At 32.0% G+C, this 22,662-nt stretch overlaps 1 protein-coding gene across 1 annotated transcript; it reads left to right on the top strand.

Moving 5' to 3' along the window:
• The first annotated feature begins 31 nt into the window (after positions 1–31).
• Positions 32–10,453, top strand: LOC127722666 (dnaJ homolog subfamily B member 9-like). The gene is made up of 4 exons (XM_052229335.1): positions 32–138; positions 1,646–1,872; positions 5,492–6,007; positions 6,805–10,453. The coding sequence occupies exons 2-4, from the start codon at positions 1,656–1,658 to the stop codon at positions 6,873–6,875; spliced, it is 804 nt and encodes a 267-aa protein (XP_052085295.1). The 5' UTR covers positions 32–138; positions 1,646–1,655; the 3' UTR covers positions 6,876–10,453.
• The last annotated feature ends 12,209 nt before the right edge of the window (positions 10,454–22,662 follow it).

Raw genomic sequence — 22,662 nt, 5'->3', positions numbered from 1 at the left:
AATTCGTGTAAAATAGCACTTCCGTTGCTAATAATAAACCAATCTACAACATCCTGTCACTTTTGGTCAGAAGATTGACAGGTGAACCTCACTTAACTGTGTAATACGATAAACAGATTTAAAGACTCAAGAGGAAAGGTAAAAAGTTGTAAGAACTTTCCATTTTTTATCTTGCTCGGTATCTAAGCTTTCAGAAACAAACTTAACATTCTTAACATCATATTTTATTTTAACATTCATTGAATCATATCATATGCAGATATGTGATTTTGAAGAATGATGAAATTATACTTAAACGCTGAATCCAAATCATTAGGACATATTGCAAGATTATTTAATTATTTTCTTTACATGTACATAATTCCTATCAATTTGGGATGTGATAAAACAAAATAGAAATATACCCTTTAGCAAACATCATGTTATATATCTGGAAATTCTCTCATCTAAAGTAAATTTAAATACATGTAAAATTGAATTCTTACAGGTAAATAATGTACAGTTTTATAAACATATTTACTCTTTTGGGTTTATATCTTTTTTTGCTCTGAATATCCCTAGATTTAGGGAAGAATGACTTTTCAAGGCATGCAACAATGACTTTTTAATGATGACATCCAGGGTTCAACATTAACTTTTTCAGACAATATGTCCTCTTGGAGAAAGTGACCATGATATTTTAATTGTCCATAAAAAAAACCATTTGTCCAAATATTGTGCTTGCTGAAGAAATTTTAAACTTCCAATTTATGGGCATACATTCATCTAAATGCTATTAGAAAAGGAATTAAATATACTAGATTGCTGACTGTGTTTCACCAAACCACTTGAGCCACACTATTTCTCAAGTGACCTACATGTAGATTGTAAGAGCAAAGAAATCGACAACAATATAATTGACCAGTACAATGTATTTTTTAAATGCTTATAGTTTATAGAAAGGGAAAATACTGAAAATACATAAATTTGTTGATAAATTTATTGTCAGGCTGATTGATATCGTGATTTATTGATCAAAAGAAAATTAACTAAAACTAAATTCTGTATTTTTTACCAATTTTAACTTTAGATTTTACTTGCCCTGCAGCTTTTACATGTATTTGACCATTGGGCAGTCGTTAATATCCAACCCTGACATAATTTATTTGCGATGCAATATTTTGCGGGAACTTGTGTGACTTAGTAATGACAGACAAAGTTGCATACAAGTGTAAATACGTCTATTTAAAGAAACATTTGGATAAAGTACTATCTTGTATGATAATTTTTTGTAGGTGTTACATCAGATTATTATTACTTTACTTATGAAAATTATTTGGCCTTCCTCAGTTATGGTTCATTGACATTCACTTGAAATTTTGAGTAGTGTACATGTACATGGTTTACATATATTAAAGTGTTGTCATTTTAAATTTCAACTTTTGAATTGTATTACTAAAAATAAATACAGATTAGACTGATATATCTGTGTCAAAAGTTTACATGTTTATTTGAAACTATTTAGATTTTGTTTGTCATTGTTTGTGTATAATGAATATGAACTGAATGTAAACATGGGAAATGAGTATTGTTGTCAATTATGTACCGTTGGGAGCCCATAATTGGTTATAAATAATTTTATGCAATCTTTTATATACCTTTTCAGAAATTTCATTATGAAGTGTGATAACCTGGTTTTTCTGTCTGCTATATGCAGTGTATATGTGACTCATTTAGTACTGTGTGGAAAGGACTATTATGAAATTCTTGGTGTTAAGAAGAATGCAACTGATAAACAGATCAAAAGAGCGTTTCGTAAACTTGCTATAAAATACCACCCAGATAAAAACAAAGAGAAAGATGCTGAGGAAAAGTTTAGAGAAATTGCCAAAGGTACATTATAGAATTATCATTTTTTGGAAACTGAATATATAGTATGAAACTATGAACGTGAATGAAGACATACATGTATGTTTGAAACAGTACAAATGTTATACAATATATATACATGTACAATTGATGTATATTTGTATAAACATTTACATCTACATAGAATAATTAAATACACTGTATCATGGTACATTGTACTTTGTACCTGATGGATGGGTATATAAAAATGCATAAACATCTTGTGGGAACTGCACCCTTACAAAAGAGAGATGAAAGATACCAAAGGGACACCAAAACACACAAGTCGAAAATAAACTGACAAAGTCATGGCTAAAAAAGAAAAAGACCAACAGACAACAGTACACAAAACACAACATAGAAAACTAAAGACTGAGCAACATGAACCCCACCAAAAACAGGGGGGGGGGGGGGGGGGGGGGTGCTCTGGAAGGGTAAGCAGATCTTCCTCCACATGTGGCACAACATGTACAAGTACAAATATCAAATTAATTCCTTGCATGTACATTATATATGTGTTAGTTATTATTATTATTGGTGTGTCGTAATGTAAATTGCTGAAGGTAAAAGAAAATGGTTTATTAGACCTCACAATAGAATGAATTGATTAAACAAAATCATTGTCCTTTTGCATTTTATGACTCGACAGATTAGAAGAATCCCAAAATGTCAAAGATTTGGAACATTTTGAATAGGCCTTTAACTTTACAGTCAAAGATTTGGTATTATCTATATCTTCAAATAGGCCTTATAGTCAGATTTTGTATATCTTCAAATATGCATTAGAGTCAAAGATTTGGTATATCTTCAATTAGACCTTAGAGTCAAAGATTTGGTATATCTTCAAATAGGCCTTAGAGCATTGTAGAGTCAAAGATTTGGCATATCTTCAAATAGGCCTTAGAATCAAAGATTTGGTATATCTTCAAATAGACCTTAGAGTCAAAGATTTTGTATATCTTCAAATAGGCATTAGAGTCAAATATTTGGTATATCTTCAAGAAGACCTTAGAGTCAAAGATTTGGTACAATGTATATCTTCAAATAGGCCTTAGAGTCAAACATTTGGTATATCTTCAAATAGACCTTAGAGTCAAAGATTTTGTATATCTTCAAATAGGCATTAGAGTCAAAGATTTGGTATATCTTCAAGTAGACCTTAAAGTCAAAGATTTGGTATATCTTCAAATAGACCATAGAGTCAAAGATATTAAAATAAAATAAAATATAAATTATAGCTTACTGTTCAGTGTGAGCCAAGGCTCCGTGTTGAAGACAGTACTTTGACCTATAATGGTTTACTTTTATAAATTTTGACTTGGATGGAGAGTTGTCTTATTGGCACTCATACCACATCTTCATATATCTACTTAGAGTCAAGATTTGGTTTATCTTCAAATAGACCTTGGAGTCAAAAGATTTTATATATCTTTAAAAATGCTTTCTGTCCTGCACATTCATGTTTATCATTGTTTACTTACACAGTCATAAATGTCTAAAAAAAAAAATGTGTATACATTTTTTTAATTGTTAAGCAAACTAAAGCTTTGTTTACAAAAATGCAAAATAATGATGTTGAAAATTCTGATTACCATTAGTAGTTGTTAAAATCAATCAAAAAGTTCCTCTCAATCTGAACCATTGAATGAGTATTTAATGCTTAAATTATGCACAAAATTTTATTTCAAATAAATGTTAAGGTAACAGATTTGATGGTTTGCATCTCTTGTTTTAAGAGCTGTAGCCTTAACTGATGAAGTCAGCATGTCCTTTTTTCAGACTCACTAGCCCGGTATGAAACTACAAGTATATACATGGAGAATTATTAGTTCAAGGTTCATTTTTACTGCACACCAACATTTAAATAATATCCATGATATCAAAGGTGTCATTTTTGGGAACAGTTTAAATTTATGTTGTACTGAAAAACAGAACAATGACGGAGTACCAAATTTTTTTTTGAATGATGAAATGTTACAAATTCATCTTGGTTTTATGTTGAATGTTGAAAACTGACATAATGAGTAGTCTATTTTTATAACCTTTTGATCATGTTAGATCAGTGTTGATGCATTATCATTGTTCTACATGTATTCAATGTAAAAGCCGTAAATCAAGGTTACTTCAAAGTTGCACCTTTACATTTATGTAAATAGTTACCATGGTTAGAGAGCATGGCCATAAGTTTTAGTCACTTGTGATTTTTCACACATTAAAAAAAAATGTGTTTTTTTTTCAAAAAAGTATTGTGGGGTTATTTCTGGTTGAATTTTAATCAACTTGGTACCAATAGAAGCAAAATTGTTGCATTGTTTACATTTTTGTTCTGGAGCATTTTCATTTTCTGATGATATAAACACAAGCACATGTCTTATAATTTGTTTATGAAATTGCTATATATCATGTATATTTCAAACACATTAAATTGTTAGAAAATTTACAAAGAATTGCTTACAAAACTATGACCAAATAAACAAATATAATGCTGTAGAAAATTCTGTGTAGGTTTGTAAAAATCAAACAATAAATGCCTTTAAAAAGAAAGTTGTTTATATATAAACATGATAAAATATATAACAATAAAAGGTGTGTGACAGTACTTATGGTCATGCACTGTACTTGAAAATATTTATCCTTTATTTTCAAAACAAGAACATCTGTTGTTCTACTTTTCAGTAGGGCAACCATTAATCCAATAATAAACATTGTTATAATGCTTTCTAATGCCATGAATGTCATAAACAGTTTTATGATGACTTGTGTGTTCGTAAAAGGCTTCATTTACACTTCATTTAATTCCAACATGTCAGAGGATTTAGATATTTTCTTAAATATTATAGAATAATAATTTGATATTCACAAGGCATAAATCAACATGGTCATGTACAGGCTGTATTATGATTTTACATTATATGATCATGTACAATGTAAGTATACATGGAACACATATATATACAAAGAGATGTGGTATGAATCATAATGCCAATGACACAACTATCTCTTATCCACCATAGACCAAACAATGAGGATGTTAACAACTATAGGGCACTGTAAGATCTTCAACAATGAGTAAACCCCATGAATCAAATTCTCAGGTCTAGTTGAATATATTTCCATTGGTTTAATAAAAAAAAAAAGATGGTCTTTAATTGATGGTGAGACTCATCTTATTTTTTATCATTGAACAAACATATTTACATAATCATGAAAAATATCAGTTTTGCAATGATCCATGAACATGATGAAGTAGGTAAACAATCTGGAAAAATAAACAAAATGTACAACTTTAATTACATGTAAGGAGGGCAGGTATATGCAGGTAAAATATCTCATATAGTGTTGCATTTTACACATATATTTATATATATTCTAGCACTGTGTAAAAGTAAAATATAATTTGTTTGCTTAGGTTCATACTGCATGTAGAGGTGTCGTAAGGCTCAATAATGCTCTTTGTCTATTAAAATTAAGATACATGTATCGACTAAAACTTAAGTGGAGTTTACAATCATGACTATTGCTTTCTATTATAAATTATAGATTTCACTAATTAAAGGAATGTGGAGCTTTTCAATATTTCATATTATACTTTATTCTTATTCAGCATATGAAGTATTGTCAGATACAGACAAAAGAAAGAATTACGACAGGTTTGGTGACACTGAAGATGGAAATTCTGGACAAGGAGGAAATGGATTTGGTTTCGATTTCGATTTCAATGACTTTTTCAAAGGATTTGATCACGCTTTCAAAGATCATAAACAACACGAACAAGGACATCATGATGCTAATGATCATGATGGATTTACTTTCCATTTTGGACAAAATGGTGGAAGTTTTAATTTTGGTGATTTATTTGATGAGGACGATGATGATAGTAATGGTGAGGATAGCATTTTTAAGTTTGGTGGTTTTGACGATGATTTGTTCGGAGGAGGATTCCACAACATGTATGATGAAGAATCTAATGGTAGACATCAACACCATTTCCATACCCACAATAGAATGCACGACCATGTGCATCACACCCATCAAAAACACATGCACAATATGCACGATGCACACAGACCTAGACAAAATCAGCACAATACCCATACCATGCATACCATGAGATCTTCAGGTAAAATTTACCCACAGAGCTTTTAACCCTCTTTATTTTCACTATATTTTCTGCAATTTTTTACCGTTTATAATCTACAGTATCACAAATATTGGTTAGATTTACATTATTCCCTTTGTAAAAAATTTGGCAATCAAAGCTTCTTTAATCCTAGGATTTCAACAAAAATTAAAATATAGGTTTGGTATGGCAGTGTTTCCACAAATTTCATATAGCATTTGATTCCTGGTAAACAGAGAATTTTGAAATAGCATCTTTTTTATGTATAGGTATATATATATATGTATTCCCAAATTGATATTGATGTTAAAAATGTGAAAAAAATCTTAGTTTATGTTAATTTACATAATCACAAATTTTGAAAAACACTTGTTTTTGCTAGGATTTCATCAAAATTGATCTGTACATGCATGTACAAAATGTAGGTAGATAATGTTATTCCAAATTGATTATAGGAATCAACAATTATTTGTCAACTACCATTTACTACATATAAAATATAAAGTGCTTGGGTTTGAACACAACTTTATTGAGAATACATGAAATAATTTCTATGTCTCACATAAAAATGTGCTGACATGTCAGTTTTCTAGATTTAGATCAAAATATATTTTTTTATTTATTTTAACAGTAGAATTCAATTTAGTTTTACATCACTTTTTTTTTTAATTAAACAGACATTGTGTTTAGAAGACCAAAAATGAAATTTCTGTTTATTAATCTTTTTACCTCATTTGTATTTACTTTATATATTTATTTAATAGTACATAATCTTAATTTTTTTGTTTTTTTTCCAGGTGGTAGAACATGTAGAACAGTAACACAGAGAGTAGGAAATATGGTCACAACACATACAGAATGTTCCTAGTATACAAGGGAGATAATGATTAAAGGGGAGATTACCTCTGTTTTATCTGTGATAGGCTGACAGATGAACTGCAGCAACATTTCCTGAATAACCTGTAAATTGAATTGAAAAGACCATGTTCAGTTTTTATCTCGGTCTTCATGTGTTCAACTGTTATATATTTTTATCATTTGCAAACTTTATCAGGGATGTGGTTCACTGACAACATTATATGTGAGCATTTTACATAGAACAAAAAATTAAGTTGTTTCATAAAAAAAATTTGTTTCATGGATTATTGTGTTTAACAATGTTGAAGATTTTTTTTTATCAAATTTGTTGTTTTTCTAAGTTAAACATACATTACACTTTCTTCATTGCTTTGGGAAAAGGTGTTAAACTGTCTGTCTGTTTCCATAGGTTGGAAAGGAACTCATTCAAAAGTCACTTGAAGGTACATGTACTAAAGTATTTTCATCTTTTAATATTCAGTTGCTTTTTATTTGAACTATCAGTATTATTCAGACTAACTGAAATATGGTGTTCTGTGAATTCATCTTTGTTCAGATATCAGTCACTGCATGATGGGCATGTCAGCTCTATATATGTCAGTCAGGGAAACAACTTAAACAGGTGATTTTAAAATCACTTGTTTAAGGTAGATTTAAGGGGGTCTAAATTAAAATAGATAGAAAGTTTTAATACCTTTTGAAAATGTAGTTTTCAAAATGAAATTAAAGTATTGGTTGTAGAACGTTTTTCAATATTTTGAAAGTATATAGTAGTTATAGTATTTTTACAGATGTTCCTGTAATTTTCACCACATGAGAACACTAAAAGTTTGACCTATAACACTCCTTTTTATTGCATAATCCCAATATTGGAAGTAGAGAAATTCTTCTAAAATTTTGCAAAAGCATTTTAAAATGCAAAACTTCACATAAAAAATTGTAAAAAATGCAAAGTTGTTGAAAAAGGAGTACAGCATAAGCACACTAGGAGTTATTTCTTTAGTCAAAAAGACATGCTGATTCTTTTCCAAATTTTGTTTCTTTTAATATGTAACTTTTTTTTTTAATGTCCTATAAATGTATCTTAGAATTAAGAAATGCTTCTCAAGCTTGTGATTTAAAAATGACATGTTTCAGTAATTCCCCTGACTAACACATGTAAGAAATTAAGTAATGAAGTCAATAACCCATTTACAACTCTTCTACAAAATCACCAGAAGTAATGTTAAGTTAAGCTTGCTTGCCAGTAAAACATAAATTCTCATTGAAACTTTGGCACATTGATTGTATATAAAATAAGGAGATGTGGTATGATTGTTAATAAGAAAACTATCCACCAGAGATCAAATAAAGAAGTTGTTATAGTTTGCCTGATTAAATTTAGTATTTTCTACATTCTCTGTTACATGTACCATGCCGAAAGTTTAATATTAGATATTTCATTATTTTGTTATGATCAGTTAGAAAAATTTTCAAACAAAAATACATGGTTTTCCCCATCTATCTATTAACGTTGAATATCATATAAACATAATGATTGTTTAAAACACTTGCATGCCTTTTTACTGATTTATTATTCTGAAAAAAAAATGATGTTTTTAAAACACATTTAAAGACCCAGTAATCATATGTATGGTGGTTCAATTTTGTTTTGTTATAAATTAAATGTCATGTTAATCATTTATTATTGGATAATTATTTTTTGTTTTATCGATTGTTTGTGTACATGTATGATTGATTAATTGTCATTTGCTTAATGTAAAGTGGTAGGTTAATAATTAAATATATACGGTCTTAATATAACAATTGTTTGGAGAAAAAAAATAACAAGTGTGCATTATTTCTAGAATCAACTTTAAAAGCAAAAGTAAATGTTTGGAAAAATTGCATCATGAATTTTTATTATTATTTGCTATTTTAATTTCCTTCAATAGAAATTGATGGTAAATGAAATTTTACTTGTAACTTAAGAATGTTAAGCTTAGAGGGCAACAAGATTTTCTTAAACAAAAGCTTTGGCACATTATAATTTTGTAACTAGATTTTATGCAAGTACTACAAGAATAGCTGCCTACTTATGAAATTTTTAGATGGTTGTAATGCACCTTTATATTAAGCATGAATGTGAAATCAAACAAATATATCTGTACATCAGCAAGTATGTTTACCAAAAATATATTCAATATTAGTTATATATGAACACATAAGAATGTTTCACTAAATTCTTTGGCAATTTAACCCTTTCCGGACCCATTTTATAAAAAAATTTAATCAACTTGTGTTTGCCGATGATCTCAGAAGATGATTGGATGAGTTTTAGGTCATAACTTTTATCAGCTGACTGGATGAATCAAAATATGCTAACAGGTGTTAATGAAATTGACTACTTTGTGGAATGTGGAACGCACTCAAGGGGATTTTTGTTTATCAAAAATGAAAATTTATTTGATAATCATTAGAGAAACAGATTCTTACATAGTTACTCGTGGATTAACGGATTTATCAAATCTCGACAGTTAAATTATCAATTTTAAAGTCCTCCCTATTAGGCTCGGACTTTAAAATTTATGATTTAACTATCTCGATTGGATAAATCCGATTATCCACTGGTATCAATGTAAGAATCTATATTTCTATACCAGTGAATATTAAGTATTGTTGTAACTGCAGATAATGTTTTGCCAAGTTTAATTCTTTTGTTGCATTATTATGTATAGAAATGTTGATATTGTTAAAAATCCAATGTCTTTCATTTAAAATGTTGTCAGTAAATACAGCTATTTTTTGTATATCCGAACTGTGTTGTAGATTAGTTTGGAAATTCTAACTATCTTCCGACTGTAAAGGGGTTTATTTTCTCATAGTTTACATTTCACAATTTCTAGGACCAAAACCTATTCTCATGTGTTTTTTTTTCTCTCCATTTTCTTGTCCCTTCTCCAGATTCTCCCTATTGAGTGAATGTTTTTGTGATTTTTCTGAAATAATATGAAATGGAGGAATATCCCACTTTTAAAAGTCTTTACACTATTTATCTAACGGTCTGTCCATCAATCTGGGAAAATTGTGTATTGTAAACTAATCATTTGAAGAAATACTGCCCTGTTTTTACATTGATTTGAGACATATTATGTAATGCCTTAGGGCTGTTCCATACAAACATACATGCATATGGGACTCAGGAAAAAACTATGGGTGAGTGTCACCTATTTTATTATATAGTAAAAATGTAAGTGAAATTCTAAAAGTGTCTTTCCAATTTTTAAACTGCTTTCCGTGGGTTCCATGTATGTTTTAACGGAACAGCCCTTAATCTTTTTGAATAATGTAAACTATAAAAAAGCCCATAAAACCATACAAACTTAAATGATTGTTCAGTATTCTTTTTAATCAATTATTTTGTTTTTTACCAGGGAAAATGTATTGAAGAAACCATAAAGTAAACAGTTTGTTGATTTGTATTTACTGATAATATTTAAAAAAAATTTAATAAATCACTCAATCATATCATTGTAAAAAGATCAACATTCACCATTTTCATTTTAAAATGATGGTGCTGTTATTTTGTTGAAATAAAATTAAAGATATTACCTGTGTTTTTATTTTTCGATTATACCTTTAAAAAAATGAGGCTGAAATGTAGAGCAGACCCATATTGTATTGTAAGCTATAAAGCGCCTTTGAATAGCAAAATGTGAAGTAATGCAACAAGGACAAAAAAATTGAAGATAATGTAGTCCTTAAACATGAACATTCTTCATGTTAGATAAAATTAAAAACACATGAAGACTAAGTAAGTTTTTAAATTGTGTGCTTTTCCAATTTCATCAGTTTTTATACGACTGCATTTGCCGTCGTATATTGGTATGATGTTGGCATCGTCGTCCGAAGACACATTGGTTTTTGCACTCTAACTTTAGTTTAAGTGCATGGATCTCTATGAAATTTTACCATAACGTTCAATACCACAAAAGGAAGGTTGGGAATGATTTTGAGGGTTATGGTACCAACAGTTAAGGAATGAGAGGCCAAAAAGGGGCCAAAAATAAGCATTTTTGTAACTTCCAGACATTACTTGTGTGTTAGTGTATGGATCTCTCTGACATTGTACCATAAGGTTCCATATCACAAAGGGAATGCTGGGATTGATTATGGGGGTAATTGCCTCCAAATTTAGGGCCAAAAAAGGGGAAAAAAATAAGCATTTTTCTAGTTTCATGACAATAACTTGTGTGTTAGTGTATGGATCTTTTTGAAATTGTACTACAAGGTTCCATATCACAAAGGGAAAGCTGGGATTGATTTTGGGGGTAATTGCCTCAAAATTTTAGGAATTTGGGGCCAAAAAACAAGCATTTTTCTAGTTTCCAGACAATAACTTGTGTTCAAGTGTATGGATCTCTCTGAAATTGTACTGCAAGGTACCATACCACAAAAGGAAGGCTGTGATTCAGTTTGGGGGTGATGAATCATAAGGGGGCTCAAAAAATTTGGGGGGGGGGGGTTCCTATTTTTTCATTAAAATTTTCCATTTTAAATTGGTTATTTCTGATTTATATATAAAAGCAAATAATAATGATAATGTTTGAATAGGTAAATTAAAATTTTATTAAGTTCTTAGACCACATTCATTCTGTGTCAGAAACCTATGCTGTGTTAAATATTTAATTACAATCCAAATTCAGTGCTGTATCAAGCTTGAATGTTGTGTCCATACTTGCCCCAACTGTTCAGGGTTCGACCTCTGCGGTCATATCAAGCTGCGCCCAGTGGAGCATTTTATTTAAATTGTTACAAGTGTTTTCAGTCTGTGAAAGTGGCATAAATCAGACCTATGTATAGGTAAGGTTTTGGAAAATGATGCAGTCAATTTTACTATACCGCTGACCAGAAGTCATTTACTGCTTCCGAGTCGCTTTCCAAACACGGTTCCGTATTTTACATACTTATGTACTATACAGAATTTCATTCTTAACCTGTCCATATGTATATTGTTATTAAATGGTATTTTGAGCTTTCACGTTGGTATATTTTTCATATTTATACGAGCTTTCGCTTTTATGTGCATGTCTATACAATCCGTTAAAAAGTCAGAATATAAATAGATCCGTTTTGTTATGGTTTTGGATTTTTTACATACCAATGATAACCAATCGCTAGACAAAAGAGTTCTTGAAAGAATGTCAACCTTTCTTGTCAGTTGAACTTTAAAATCATTAAAAAAATAATAATCGGCATCATCTTGATAACCATACGAAAGATAATGCTCTTTATCAAGATTTATGAAGTTTTAAGAATCGAAAATTAGTAATACGGTTATACCCATGGGGTGCGTATGAATCTGACCGATGAAGGACAACCTGTTGACACAAAAAACTACCCGTACGTAAAATGTTCACGCCCATAAACAGCGCCACCTATATATTTTTCTTCGTGGTCTTTGAGAACGATGTTCTGTTCTGTTTGAAATTAAAACATTAAATTAACTTAAACATAAAATAGTAAGTGTAGAAAACAAATTAAAAGATGTATTTTTACATGACTGATTATGCATGACATGCTGACAATGTGCGCAATGTCCTTTAATCCAAGATTGAAAATAAGTTTGTTTCCTACATCTGCCTAAAGGGAGAGAATAATACGGCTTGAATAGTCATTTGGTATTTTTGATGCAGATTGCGATTTTTAACAAATTTTGCCAAAAATGCACCTTTGAAAATTAAGTTAGAATGCCTATATTCTAGTGTTAATGAACCGATAGTTGATTTAGAAATAGAGGCGAAAGATACCAAAGGGGCATTTAAATTTGTAAGTCGGAAAAAAAAACTAACAACGCTATGGCAAAAAAAGACAAACAACAGAATACAAAACACAACATTGAAAAGTATTAAATTCTGTGCAACACGAACTCCACCAAAAAGCGGGGGTGATCTCAGGTGCTCCGGAAGGGTAAGCAGATCCTACGCCACATGTGACATCCGTCGTGTTTCTCATTATAGTACAAAACCAATGATAAGTTTAATTCAATAGGTTACATTTGGGGAAAAGGAGATCGGGATTGTGGTAACAACGATTGGAACATATCATGTTTGTAGTTGAAAATTGTGGTTTGCAATATCATTCCTTAACATGAAAATTGTTTTGAAACTTTTTATTGGAGTATATTTGGGTATATTGGGGTAAAAAGTCATATTGTGATCGTAAGCGGCTGACATGAACAGAACAAGTTACGAGGAAAAAAGTAATTTAAAATTACATATATTTATAAAATTAAGAATTATTTTTGATAAAATAACATTAAAGTGCATAAAATAACATTATTATTCAATCAAATTATGTTGAAACTGTTTTTTGGGGTAAAAAGTCACGCCAGGTTGTAATTGGTTTGGTATAAGTAAAAGAAATAATAGGTACAGTCTGGTCTTTAGAGTAGGAAGGAATTTTTGAATGAACTGATTTATTATGAAGGATATTGCCCAAGTTGATGGCATCGAGACCTGTTTCACAAAGGAAAGTTTCAGAAAAGAACTTTTCATCTTTTCCAATGCGAACTGGTTTGAAAAGTCTGTGATGTAAGTTTGTATTGGTTTGAATGGGGATTTGTAACAGAAGATATAAATATAAGTTGTACAGAGAATGAAGATTTGAAAGGGGTGGTGCGAATATGATGAATGCCCAACGTTTTTTGTATAAATGGCAGAAGGTCATTGATAGAGACGCCATGGCGAGTAGGTGATGTATAGTGACGATGACCATGATTGCGTCTACGTAGAGGAGTAGAGTTGGAAATTTTCATCACATTCACCGAGCTACAAGAAGGATTAGCTATTAGAATACATATAGCATCAATTTTGTCATTGCAACCATATGGTGTCGCGGTTCTCAATTCCAGACCCGATTCTAGAACTTGACATATTGTATAGACACCTGTCGAATAATCCCAATTCCAGACAAGAATCTATAGAACTTGACACATCGTTTAGACACTTGTTGAGTAATGTATGTTGCCTTCTAGATGTCTTTGGTTATCTGTGTACTTGTCTTGCAGTTTCATTGATGTATTGTCGATAAAGCATTGTTTTGAACAGTCTCGGTGGTCTCGTGGTAGCGTGCTCGACTCCGAGTGCAGGACGTTTCATTCAAGCCGCATAAAAACCAACGATAGAAAAATTGGTGTTTGCTGCTTCTAATTCCGTTGATAAGAAAGTGGCATATATGAATAAGAACACGTACAGACTAGGCGGCTCAGAGTCTGAATAATATGTCCGGGTATAAGGTGACAGGTCTTTCTACGAACTCTTACCTTGTGAACTGTGCTAGTTAAAAATACGGCTCAGAGCGTAGGTTTAGTACAAAGCAGGGTTCATATCACATAAACAGGTTCTCGTCTTGATATGATGTATTATTTTCCACTGAACATTTAACACTTAACCGTCACCATTACTTCATATTGCAGAAAGAAAATACAAGAAATGAATGGTTGTATCTAAAATATTAAACAGACTATGTTACACATTTCCAATTATTATGTGAAGATACATATCATGATCTGTTGAACTGTCCATGCAATATTTTTGGTATTTCATGTTAGTTACCCTTTTAATGTTTTATACGGCCATTAATTACTTAAAATTATTCATCATAAGTGATTAATGTTCAAAATCTTCAAGTCATCGATTTTTCTAAATCATCATTCTCAAAAAAGGAACATAAAATAACATAATGTTTTTGAGTTATTTTTTGGTAGAATTACAATCCTTATAAATATGATTATATATTCCATCGCTGTTATGAAAAGAATTGTCCGTCTTGTTACACTGTGACTTGAACAAGATGAATCTATTAATAGCTGTTGTTCAATTGATTTCAGAATAATAATGTTAACATGCCTTACACTCGGTTAAACTACCGATTTATTAGTTGATTACTGGTACTTGCATCATTTTCAATGTTCAGATGAATACATCTTCTCAAAAGAATTTACCACTTTTTCAAATCTAATCCTTTCAGTGAACCAATTTTAAAATTCTTTACGAATAAAGGAGATGGTTATGTCGAGTTCAAAATTGTCCACTTTGAGTCTGTATAAAGTATAAAGTTGTGTATGATTCAAACCGATACTTTCTAATCTACGGTCAACCAGAGACATATATACATGTATATATATGTCTCTGGGTCAACTCAAAGTTATAAAAATAACTAAACACGTGAAGATATCACATAAGACCACCACTGCCAAGTTTCCAGACTTGCTAGCAGTAACTGAAAGCCAGCTTAAATGCCTTATCGGCCGATAAATTTCCAAGCCGTCGTGCACTCTAATAAAGGTGGCTGTACCGTACTGTGACATAAGATTTAATGGGGTCAGACCTGTAATCCGACAGTCCCATAATCCTATAGTCCGACAGTCTTATAACCCGACAATATGTAGTCCGACAGTGCTATAATCCGACAGCCCGATAGTCCGACTCGCGGTCACGTATCTCTAAAAAAAATACGCCTATATAGACATGTAATGTTTGTAAACTGGTATATTTTTTCACCGTGACATAAAATTATCAAATCAGTCAGTATGACGTCTTGCACATGGCCGCACTAATCCCATATGAACGCAGCGGGCTAAATTCAATCAGCAATCCTCGGATGAATCCGCTAATACCCATAGAGGGTGGAACGGAATCAACAGAGTTTTGACGAATGGGCCTAAACAGTGAAAGTGAAGGTAAACAGTGATTAATATGAGGACATTTTTTTACATCAATATTTACGAAAATCCGTTCAAGCAAACTTGAAGTATCAAATGACGGAGGAATTTGCGATGTTCATAAACGTACGATTTTACACGTGACGTCGTTGCTTAGGTCCATATTATAATTTACATAGTTGAAGTGTTATCTTTTATTAGCAATGATGACAGACAAATAGACGCAATTTATTAAGAATTCATTCCAAATCCATAACTATGAAACATCTGAGTGTTACTGCATCAGGAAAAGTTTCTATTTTATCAAAAATAATTGCTATTTTAAGAACAAGAGAAAAGATAAAAAAATATTTATTACTTCTATGTAAATCAATCCGATGTAGTCGTCTCATATCTTCGGGTCTACCGCCCCTCATATATGAGAAGCATACATCTTATCTGGAAACAGTATATCTATAGTCAATATATATGTTCCTGATCTTATGCATGTGACATTTCACATTCAACCACATAATACGTTACATGCATGCGCATCAACTTCGACATGATGAACAGGAATGGAATCTTAGATTAATTGTTCAAACAGTATAGGATTTAATTTGGATCCCATTACAACGTATTCCACTTCTTAAATTTTAAACACTGCTCACGTTTCGACAGTATACTAATAAGCTTATATGAAGACGAGATCCATATCCTTTGCAGCAGCACGGCTTCGTGTCAGACCATCAGACTGTCGGATTAACGGACTATCGGATTATCGGACCGTCGGACTATTGGACCGTCGGACTATCGGACTGTCGAAATACTGGACTGTCGGAATTTCGGGGTGTCGGATTATAGCTATGCTCCCAATTGCAATAATTTCTGAATTGATACAGTATTTGCCAACATATTGCCATACCTGGAGTGTACTCTATCAAGTAATCGTCAAAGTCCGCCTATGAACATAAAAAAAATATTACGAAGTCACTTTGCAATGCATTCATACTTAATCAAAATATTCCATATAGTTGACACCTCTAAGTCTTGGGAGCGTATGGCAATATGTTGGCAAATACTGTATCAATTCAGAAATTATTGCAATTAGGTTTTTATTATTGGTGCAAATAATGCGACTATTTGAGTATTGCAATAATAAGAACTCACATTCTGATATCTGATACATAATATCAACATTCTGATTATCCTGTAAAGCAATAGTTAAACACGAATTTTTGTAATAATAATTTCTGAATTTACAGTAATTGAAAGTAGAGATTGATTCATTATCTTTCCGACTGATATGGTTTTCAATGGGGTTGATATAGCCCAAGTTGTTCTGTTAATTAGTGACACGTTGAATATGCCAAGAAGAAATCGTAAAATATATTATTATATATTAGGAGCTACCCCTTACAACGAAACAAAAGATAAGGGGGACTGATGTTTTCGTTTATATTGGACATGAATTATACGCTCAAATCTGAGTGTGATAATTAATAATTATGATTATGATATTGACAAACTCGATTATGAGAATATTATTCCTCCTTTAGCTAGCCCATTTTAGACCATGCTTTATAATAGAAAAATATAAACATGATGTAATCTAAAAGGATCCTCTAATATATTTACTTCTTTTACCTGTACTTTGAATTATAGGTTTTTTTATTTATACCTGCATACAATTTAGATTTTAATATAAAATTAGGGAGATGAGGTATGATTGCCAATGAGACAACTATCCACCAAAGTTCAAATAAAGTGGATGTAAGCAATTATAGGCAACCGTACGGCTTTCAACAATGAGAAAAACCCATACCGTATAGTCGGCTGTAAAAGGCCCCGACATGAAAAATATGAAACAATTCAATTGTGAAAACTAACGGCCTAATTTGTAACAAAATAACTCATAAGCTGTATCATGCATTCATAATTTTTCCTAATGTTAGGTTTCTTTTGACATATTAGATATTTAGGTAGTGCAATGGCAGGGACGGATCTAGGATTTTAGGTTTGGGGGCGTGGCACACACTTAAATTTCCGGCTAGCAGAGCGATGCAAAATTTTTTTTGAGGTAAAATTATCGAAATATTCTTTACTAAGCTGAGAACAACCCATAATTTGCAAATATCAGTGGGAGGGGGGCACGCCTGCCACGCACCCGCCTGAATCCGCCCCTGAATGGAGCGTGACTGATTGACAAAATAAAATTGTAATTTTATTTATTTTTTATACATGTATGTACACATTATCAATATAATTGTCTTTCTGTTGTTGTTATTGATTTTTATATATAGTCAATGAGCTGGATATTCCATTATATTTATTCTTTCCACACTGCAATTTGGTCCTTGAACTATGTTTCAGTCCTCTTTTGCCATTGCTGCTATACGCACATACTTGGAAAGTGTCACATGTACAGAGCAAGCCGACACCTATTTACACAACTGATTCACTGGAGTAAACCAAACTGTGTTCACAGGTGTGCACCAGAGATCTTCTTTTGAAAATATGAAGCGTGAATGCAACACACAATCAGAATCTCATTGTTTTTGTCAAGTTTCTGGTTGGTAATAATTTTCATCATTTTCCCTGTAATATCGTTACGTTTCAATTGGAGGTCCAAAGATCTTCTTTTGAAAATATAAAGTATCATGGATGTAACACACAATCAAGATATCATTGTTTTTTAAGTTTCTGGTGGGTTATTATTTTCATCATTTTTCCTGTGATATCGATTACGTCTGTAGTTTGATGTATTTGGTTTTGGTGTATTGGGTGGCTTAGGAATATATTGTGTCTTAATATCCGTTCCAGAGCGGATTTTTAAAATTTGCCAATTCGACGAAAGAGTTTCTGTTGGTTGACATTGGTTACTGTTTGTTAAGCAATCTGGAATAAGTTTTTTAACAAATGTTTTGATTGTTGTTTTTAATGCATCGTCATTTTCTGCTGCATCTTGAAAATCATCTATTGTACTGCCGGAGCTCGAGGTCTGAGTGTCATTTACGGTATTACTTATGCTTTGAATGACTGCAATATGTTGGTCGTATAGATTCTCGTACAATTCTATCACTTTGTAATCGCTCATATTTTCGATCATTGGTAACAGATTTTTTTCTTGCACCTGATAAAACCCTATCATTTCCATATCATCCAGCTTTTGAAAGATGTCTTCCTTGGGATATTTATCAGCCACTTCAATATCCAGCATAGTATGATATTGGTCTGGTTCTAAGTAGCTCTCTGATTCTGTTAGATTTGTGACATTCCTGTTTTGTTTTCTTGTGGTACAGTACTTTTTCAAAGTTAGTTCTGAGCTCATATTTAAAATTTCATTGGAAGCTGTTGTCTCATCAGTCTGATGTAGTGCTAATGTAGACATTGTATTGGAAGCTGTTGTCTCGGCAGTCTGTTGTAGTGCTGAAGTAGACATTTTATTGGAAGCTATTGCCTCATCAGTCTGCTGTGGTGCTGATTTAGACATTTTATTGGAAGCTGTTGGCTCATTTGCCTGATGTAGTTCTGATTTAGACATTTTATTGGAAGCTGTTGTCTCATCAGTCTGCTGTGGAGCTGATATAGGCATTGATTGCGATGACGTAACTTTACTTTTGTCTTTCTTTTCATCCCTGGTCTTATGTACAATTACTATTATTTTTCTATTTTTTGGCAAAGTATGAAATTGGTCGGGTTCTGGGTAGCTGTCTGGTTTTTCTCTTTCTGTTTGCTTTCTGGCATTCTTCTTTTGTTTTCCTGTGGTACAGTATCTTTCATAAACAATTTTGCTTACTTTATCACTTCTGCTTTTAGGGATATAGCTATCTGTAACAGATGACTTATGCAGCCTGGAATATCGGTACTTTCTTTCAGGGATGTAGCAATCTTTACTTGATGCCCTTTGCAGCCTGAAATATCGAAAATTATTGTTCCATCTTACCCCTTTCCAAGCTAAATCTGAACTCATATTTAACATTCCACCGGAAGCTGTTGTCTCAGCAGTCTGCTGTGGAGCTGATATATACATTGATTGCGTTGACATAACTTTACTTTTATCTTTCTTTTCGTTCCTGATCTTATTTAAAATTAATGTCTCTTTGTAATTTTTTGGCAAAGTATGAAATCGGTCGGATTTTGGGTATCTATCTGGTTTTTCTCTTTCTGTTTGTTTTCTGACATTCCTCTTTTGTTTTCCTGCGGTAAAGTATCTTTCATAAACGATTTTGCTTACTTTATCACTTTTGCCTTTAGGGATATAACAATCTTTACCAGATGACTTATGCAACCTGGAATATCGGAATTTTCTCTCAGAGATGTAGTAATCTTTACCAGATGCCCTTTGAAGACTGAAATATCGAAAATTATTGTTCCATCTTACCGTTTTCAAAGCTAACTCGTAGCTCATATTTGGCATTTTACCGGAAGCTGTGGTCTCAGCGGTCTGCTGTGGAGCTGATATAGACATTGATTGCGTTGATTTAACTTTACTTTTATATTTCTTTTCATCTCTGATCTTATTTACAATTAATGTCTTTTTTATATTTTGTGGCAACATATTTAATGGTTGAATAATTTTTGGAGTACCAGGGCAATAAGTGAAGGATTTTTCTTGCTTGCATTTTTGCTCTTTATCAGGTAACAATGGTGGTAGTTTCGGAGTAGTAGTGTAAGAGGGTTCTTTCACGTATTTTTTCTTCAGGTTTGGTAACAATGGTTGACGTTTTAGAGTAGCGGATGGCCAATCCTCCACATATTTCATGTTCTTGTTTGGTGACAGCAGTGGTAGTTTCACTGGCACTGGAGTAGAGGACGATTTTTCCACGTAATTTATTTTCTTGTTAGGTAACAGGGGTGACAGTTTTATTGGAATTGGAATTTTTGATTTCTGATATTGTTTTTGGAGCACGTTCCTTTGTGTCTCCTCCTGTCTAGAACAATTTTCAATTACCTTGCTTTCTTCTATAGTTTCATACATCTCACATTCAATATCTAGTTCATGATTCAGAAAACTAAGTTCTGAGTCGGACCTATGGCATGTGCAGCAAGAATCAACACACTGGCCTGTTATGCATTTATCAGATTCTAGTTTATTTTCGTGAATCGGTGTCATCACATCTGATCTGCCCGTTCTCCCAAAATATATCCTGGTGCTACCAATACTGACAGTGTTGGCTTCTATCATTTTTCTTTTATACTTGTTTGTGCGTTCATTTGATGAAATAAGAAGTTCCTCGTTGAACATATGGTAATGTTTGCGTTTGACGTCAAGAAGAAATTTTGGAAAGGGATCTGGAATTCTGAAGTGTTTGTTTTTTTCAGTTGTGTTGCAAACATTTTCCAGGGTTTTCTGATAATCAAGAAGAAACTGTTTCTGTTTCCTGAAGTAAGTAAGCTTATCTTTAATGGAAATTTGTAGATTTTTCATGCATCGCTTCATAACATGCCTGTCAGCCTCTTGAAAATCTATGTGTTGTTCTATTTCTTGCCTGAGTCTGTTATCCGAACGTTTACTTGGTTGCATGTTTTGTAGTTTGTTTAAGGTTGTTTGGATTGCTTCCTCTTTTTCTTGAACTAAGCACTTCCAGTTGGCAAGCAATCTGAAACAGTGTTTTATTTATGTTCTAAATGTAATTTATAGCAAATTGCTACATAAAATAGAGCTTTTTAAGCATCAAACATTACGTCATTTTTCACATAAATTAGTTATATAGAACTGAATCTTATCAAAACACCAGCATTTAGTAGCTACATTTTACAAACCCATAAAAACATTAACAATGTTCATTCCTAATTTATGATTTTGAAGTGGTGACCATACGAATACGAATTCGAGACCAAATATAAATTTTAGAGGATAACCTAATATGCTGACCTCTAACCCAACGACTTCCAGCCGGAATACTATGTAGTATATCATTGTTATCATACATTCCTTATTTTCTTATATTTCTATTAAGTTATTGAACTTTTTATCTAGATGTAGTCGAAATTATGTTTGTTTGCCTATTTCTGTGTTAGAGGTATGAACCAGTGTCTCTTTCTAAATTTATTATAAGTTTCGCTTAGTTTGAAATTTCATATCAGGTTTGGGAGTTTACTTTACGTACCTTTGTCGTAAGGATGTTGTACTGTATTTTGCCGTACTTTATTCATCTGGGACCATTTTTTACAGAGTAATAAATTTGGTATTGTCTCATTCCATTTTTGTTAAAAGAAAAACTAGATAAAACTTACTTATTTCCTGTCCTGTTTACGTTTTCCACTGTATCACTATCTATCTGGAATTTCTTGCTTCTTGGAGTGACTATAGAATACACAAACATTTGTTTCATTATTGACCTTAAATAATGTGGTATGTTGATTTGGTGAGATTACATGAGACAAATCAGATCAATCCGCATATTGCAATCAGTCTCATCAGTGAGATTACATTAGACAAATCAGATCAATCCGCCTATTGCAATCAGTCTCATCAATTGTTATGTTTCTTTGTTTTCTTTTTAATTTCGCAATTCGCATTGTTTTATCTTTATTGTTGAAAAAACGGAGTTGGGGTTATGTGTTAATGAGATAACGAAACAGCAACCCAACGACCACTTAAAAAGAAAGAAAAGACATATAGAAGTGAAAATTCAGTTTACAAAAAAATATGTGTACAATGTCAAGCTCTGAGTGTAGAAAAGTTGTTTATAAAAAAGATATACTATCATATAACTGTCATCGACACCTTTCCAGAAGGACACAAAAATGAGATAAAACTGAGGATAACCTATGACTAGGTTCTAGACGCGTCACAGACATATAAAAATGTTGCGGGGTCAAACTTGTTTGTTTACCACTAAACTCTCCCCTTTTTAATCTCAAAAAGATAGGCAAAATATACCAAAGGGACATTCAAAATTCATACTCATAAGTTGAAAATAAACTGACAACGCCATGGCTAAAAAAGAAAAAGATAAACAGACAAGCAACAATATACAAAACACAACATAGAAAACTAAAGACTGAGTAAAACGAACCCCACCAAAAACTAGGGGTGATCCCACTGGCATGGGCTCCGGAAGGGTAACCAGATCCTGTTCCACATGTGACATCCGTCATGTTACTC

Source organism: Mytilus californianus, unplaced genomic scaffold (assembly GCF_021869535.1).
Source record: "Mytilus californianus isolate M0D057914Y unplaced genomic scaffold, xbMytCali1.0.p SCAF_1, whole genome shotgun sequence".
Taxonomy (NCBI): Eukaryota; Metazoa; Mollusca; class Bivalvia; order Mytilida; family Mytilidae; genus Mytilus; species Mytilus californianus.
The sequence above is the reverse complement of the archived record's forward strand: the minus strand, read 5'-3'. Positions and strand labels throughout refer to the sequence as shown.

Coding starts and splice junctions, on each gene's coding strand:
- LOC127722666 (XM_052229335.1), top strand. CDS start 1,656: ATGAAGTGTGATAACCTGGTTTTTCTGTCTGCTATATGCAGTGTATAT. Junction 1,873..5,491: donor GTTTAGAGAAATTGCCAAAG/GTACATTATAGA, acceptor ATTCTTATTCAG/CATATGAAGTATTGTCAGAT. Junction 6,008..6,804: donor GCATACCATGAGATCTTCAG/GTAAAATTTACC, acceptor TTTTTTTTCCAG/GTGGTAGAACATGTAGAACA.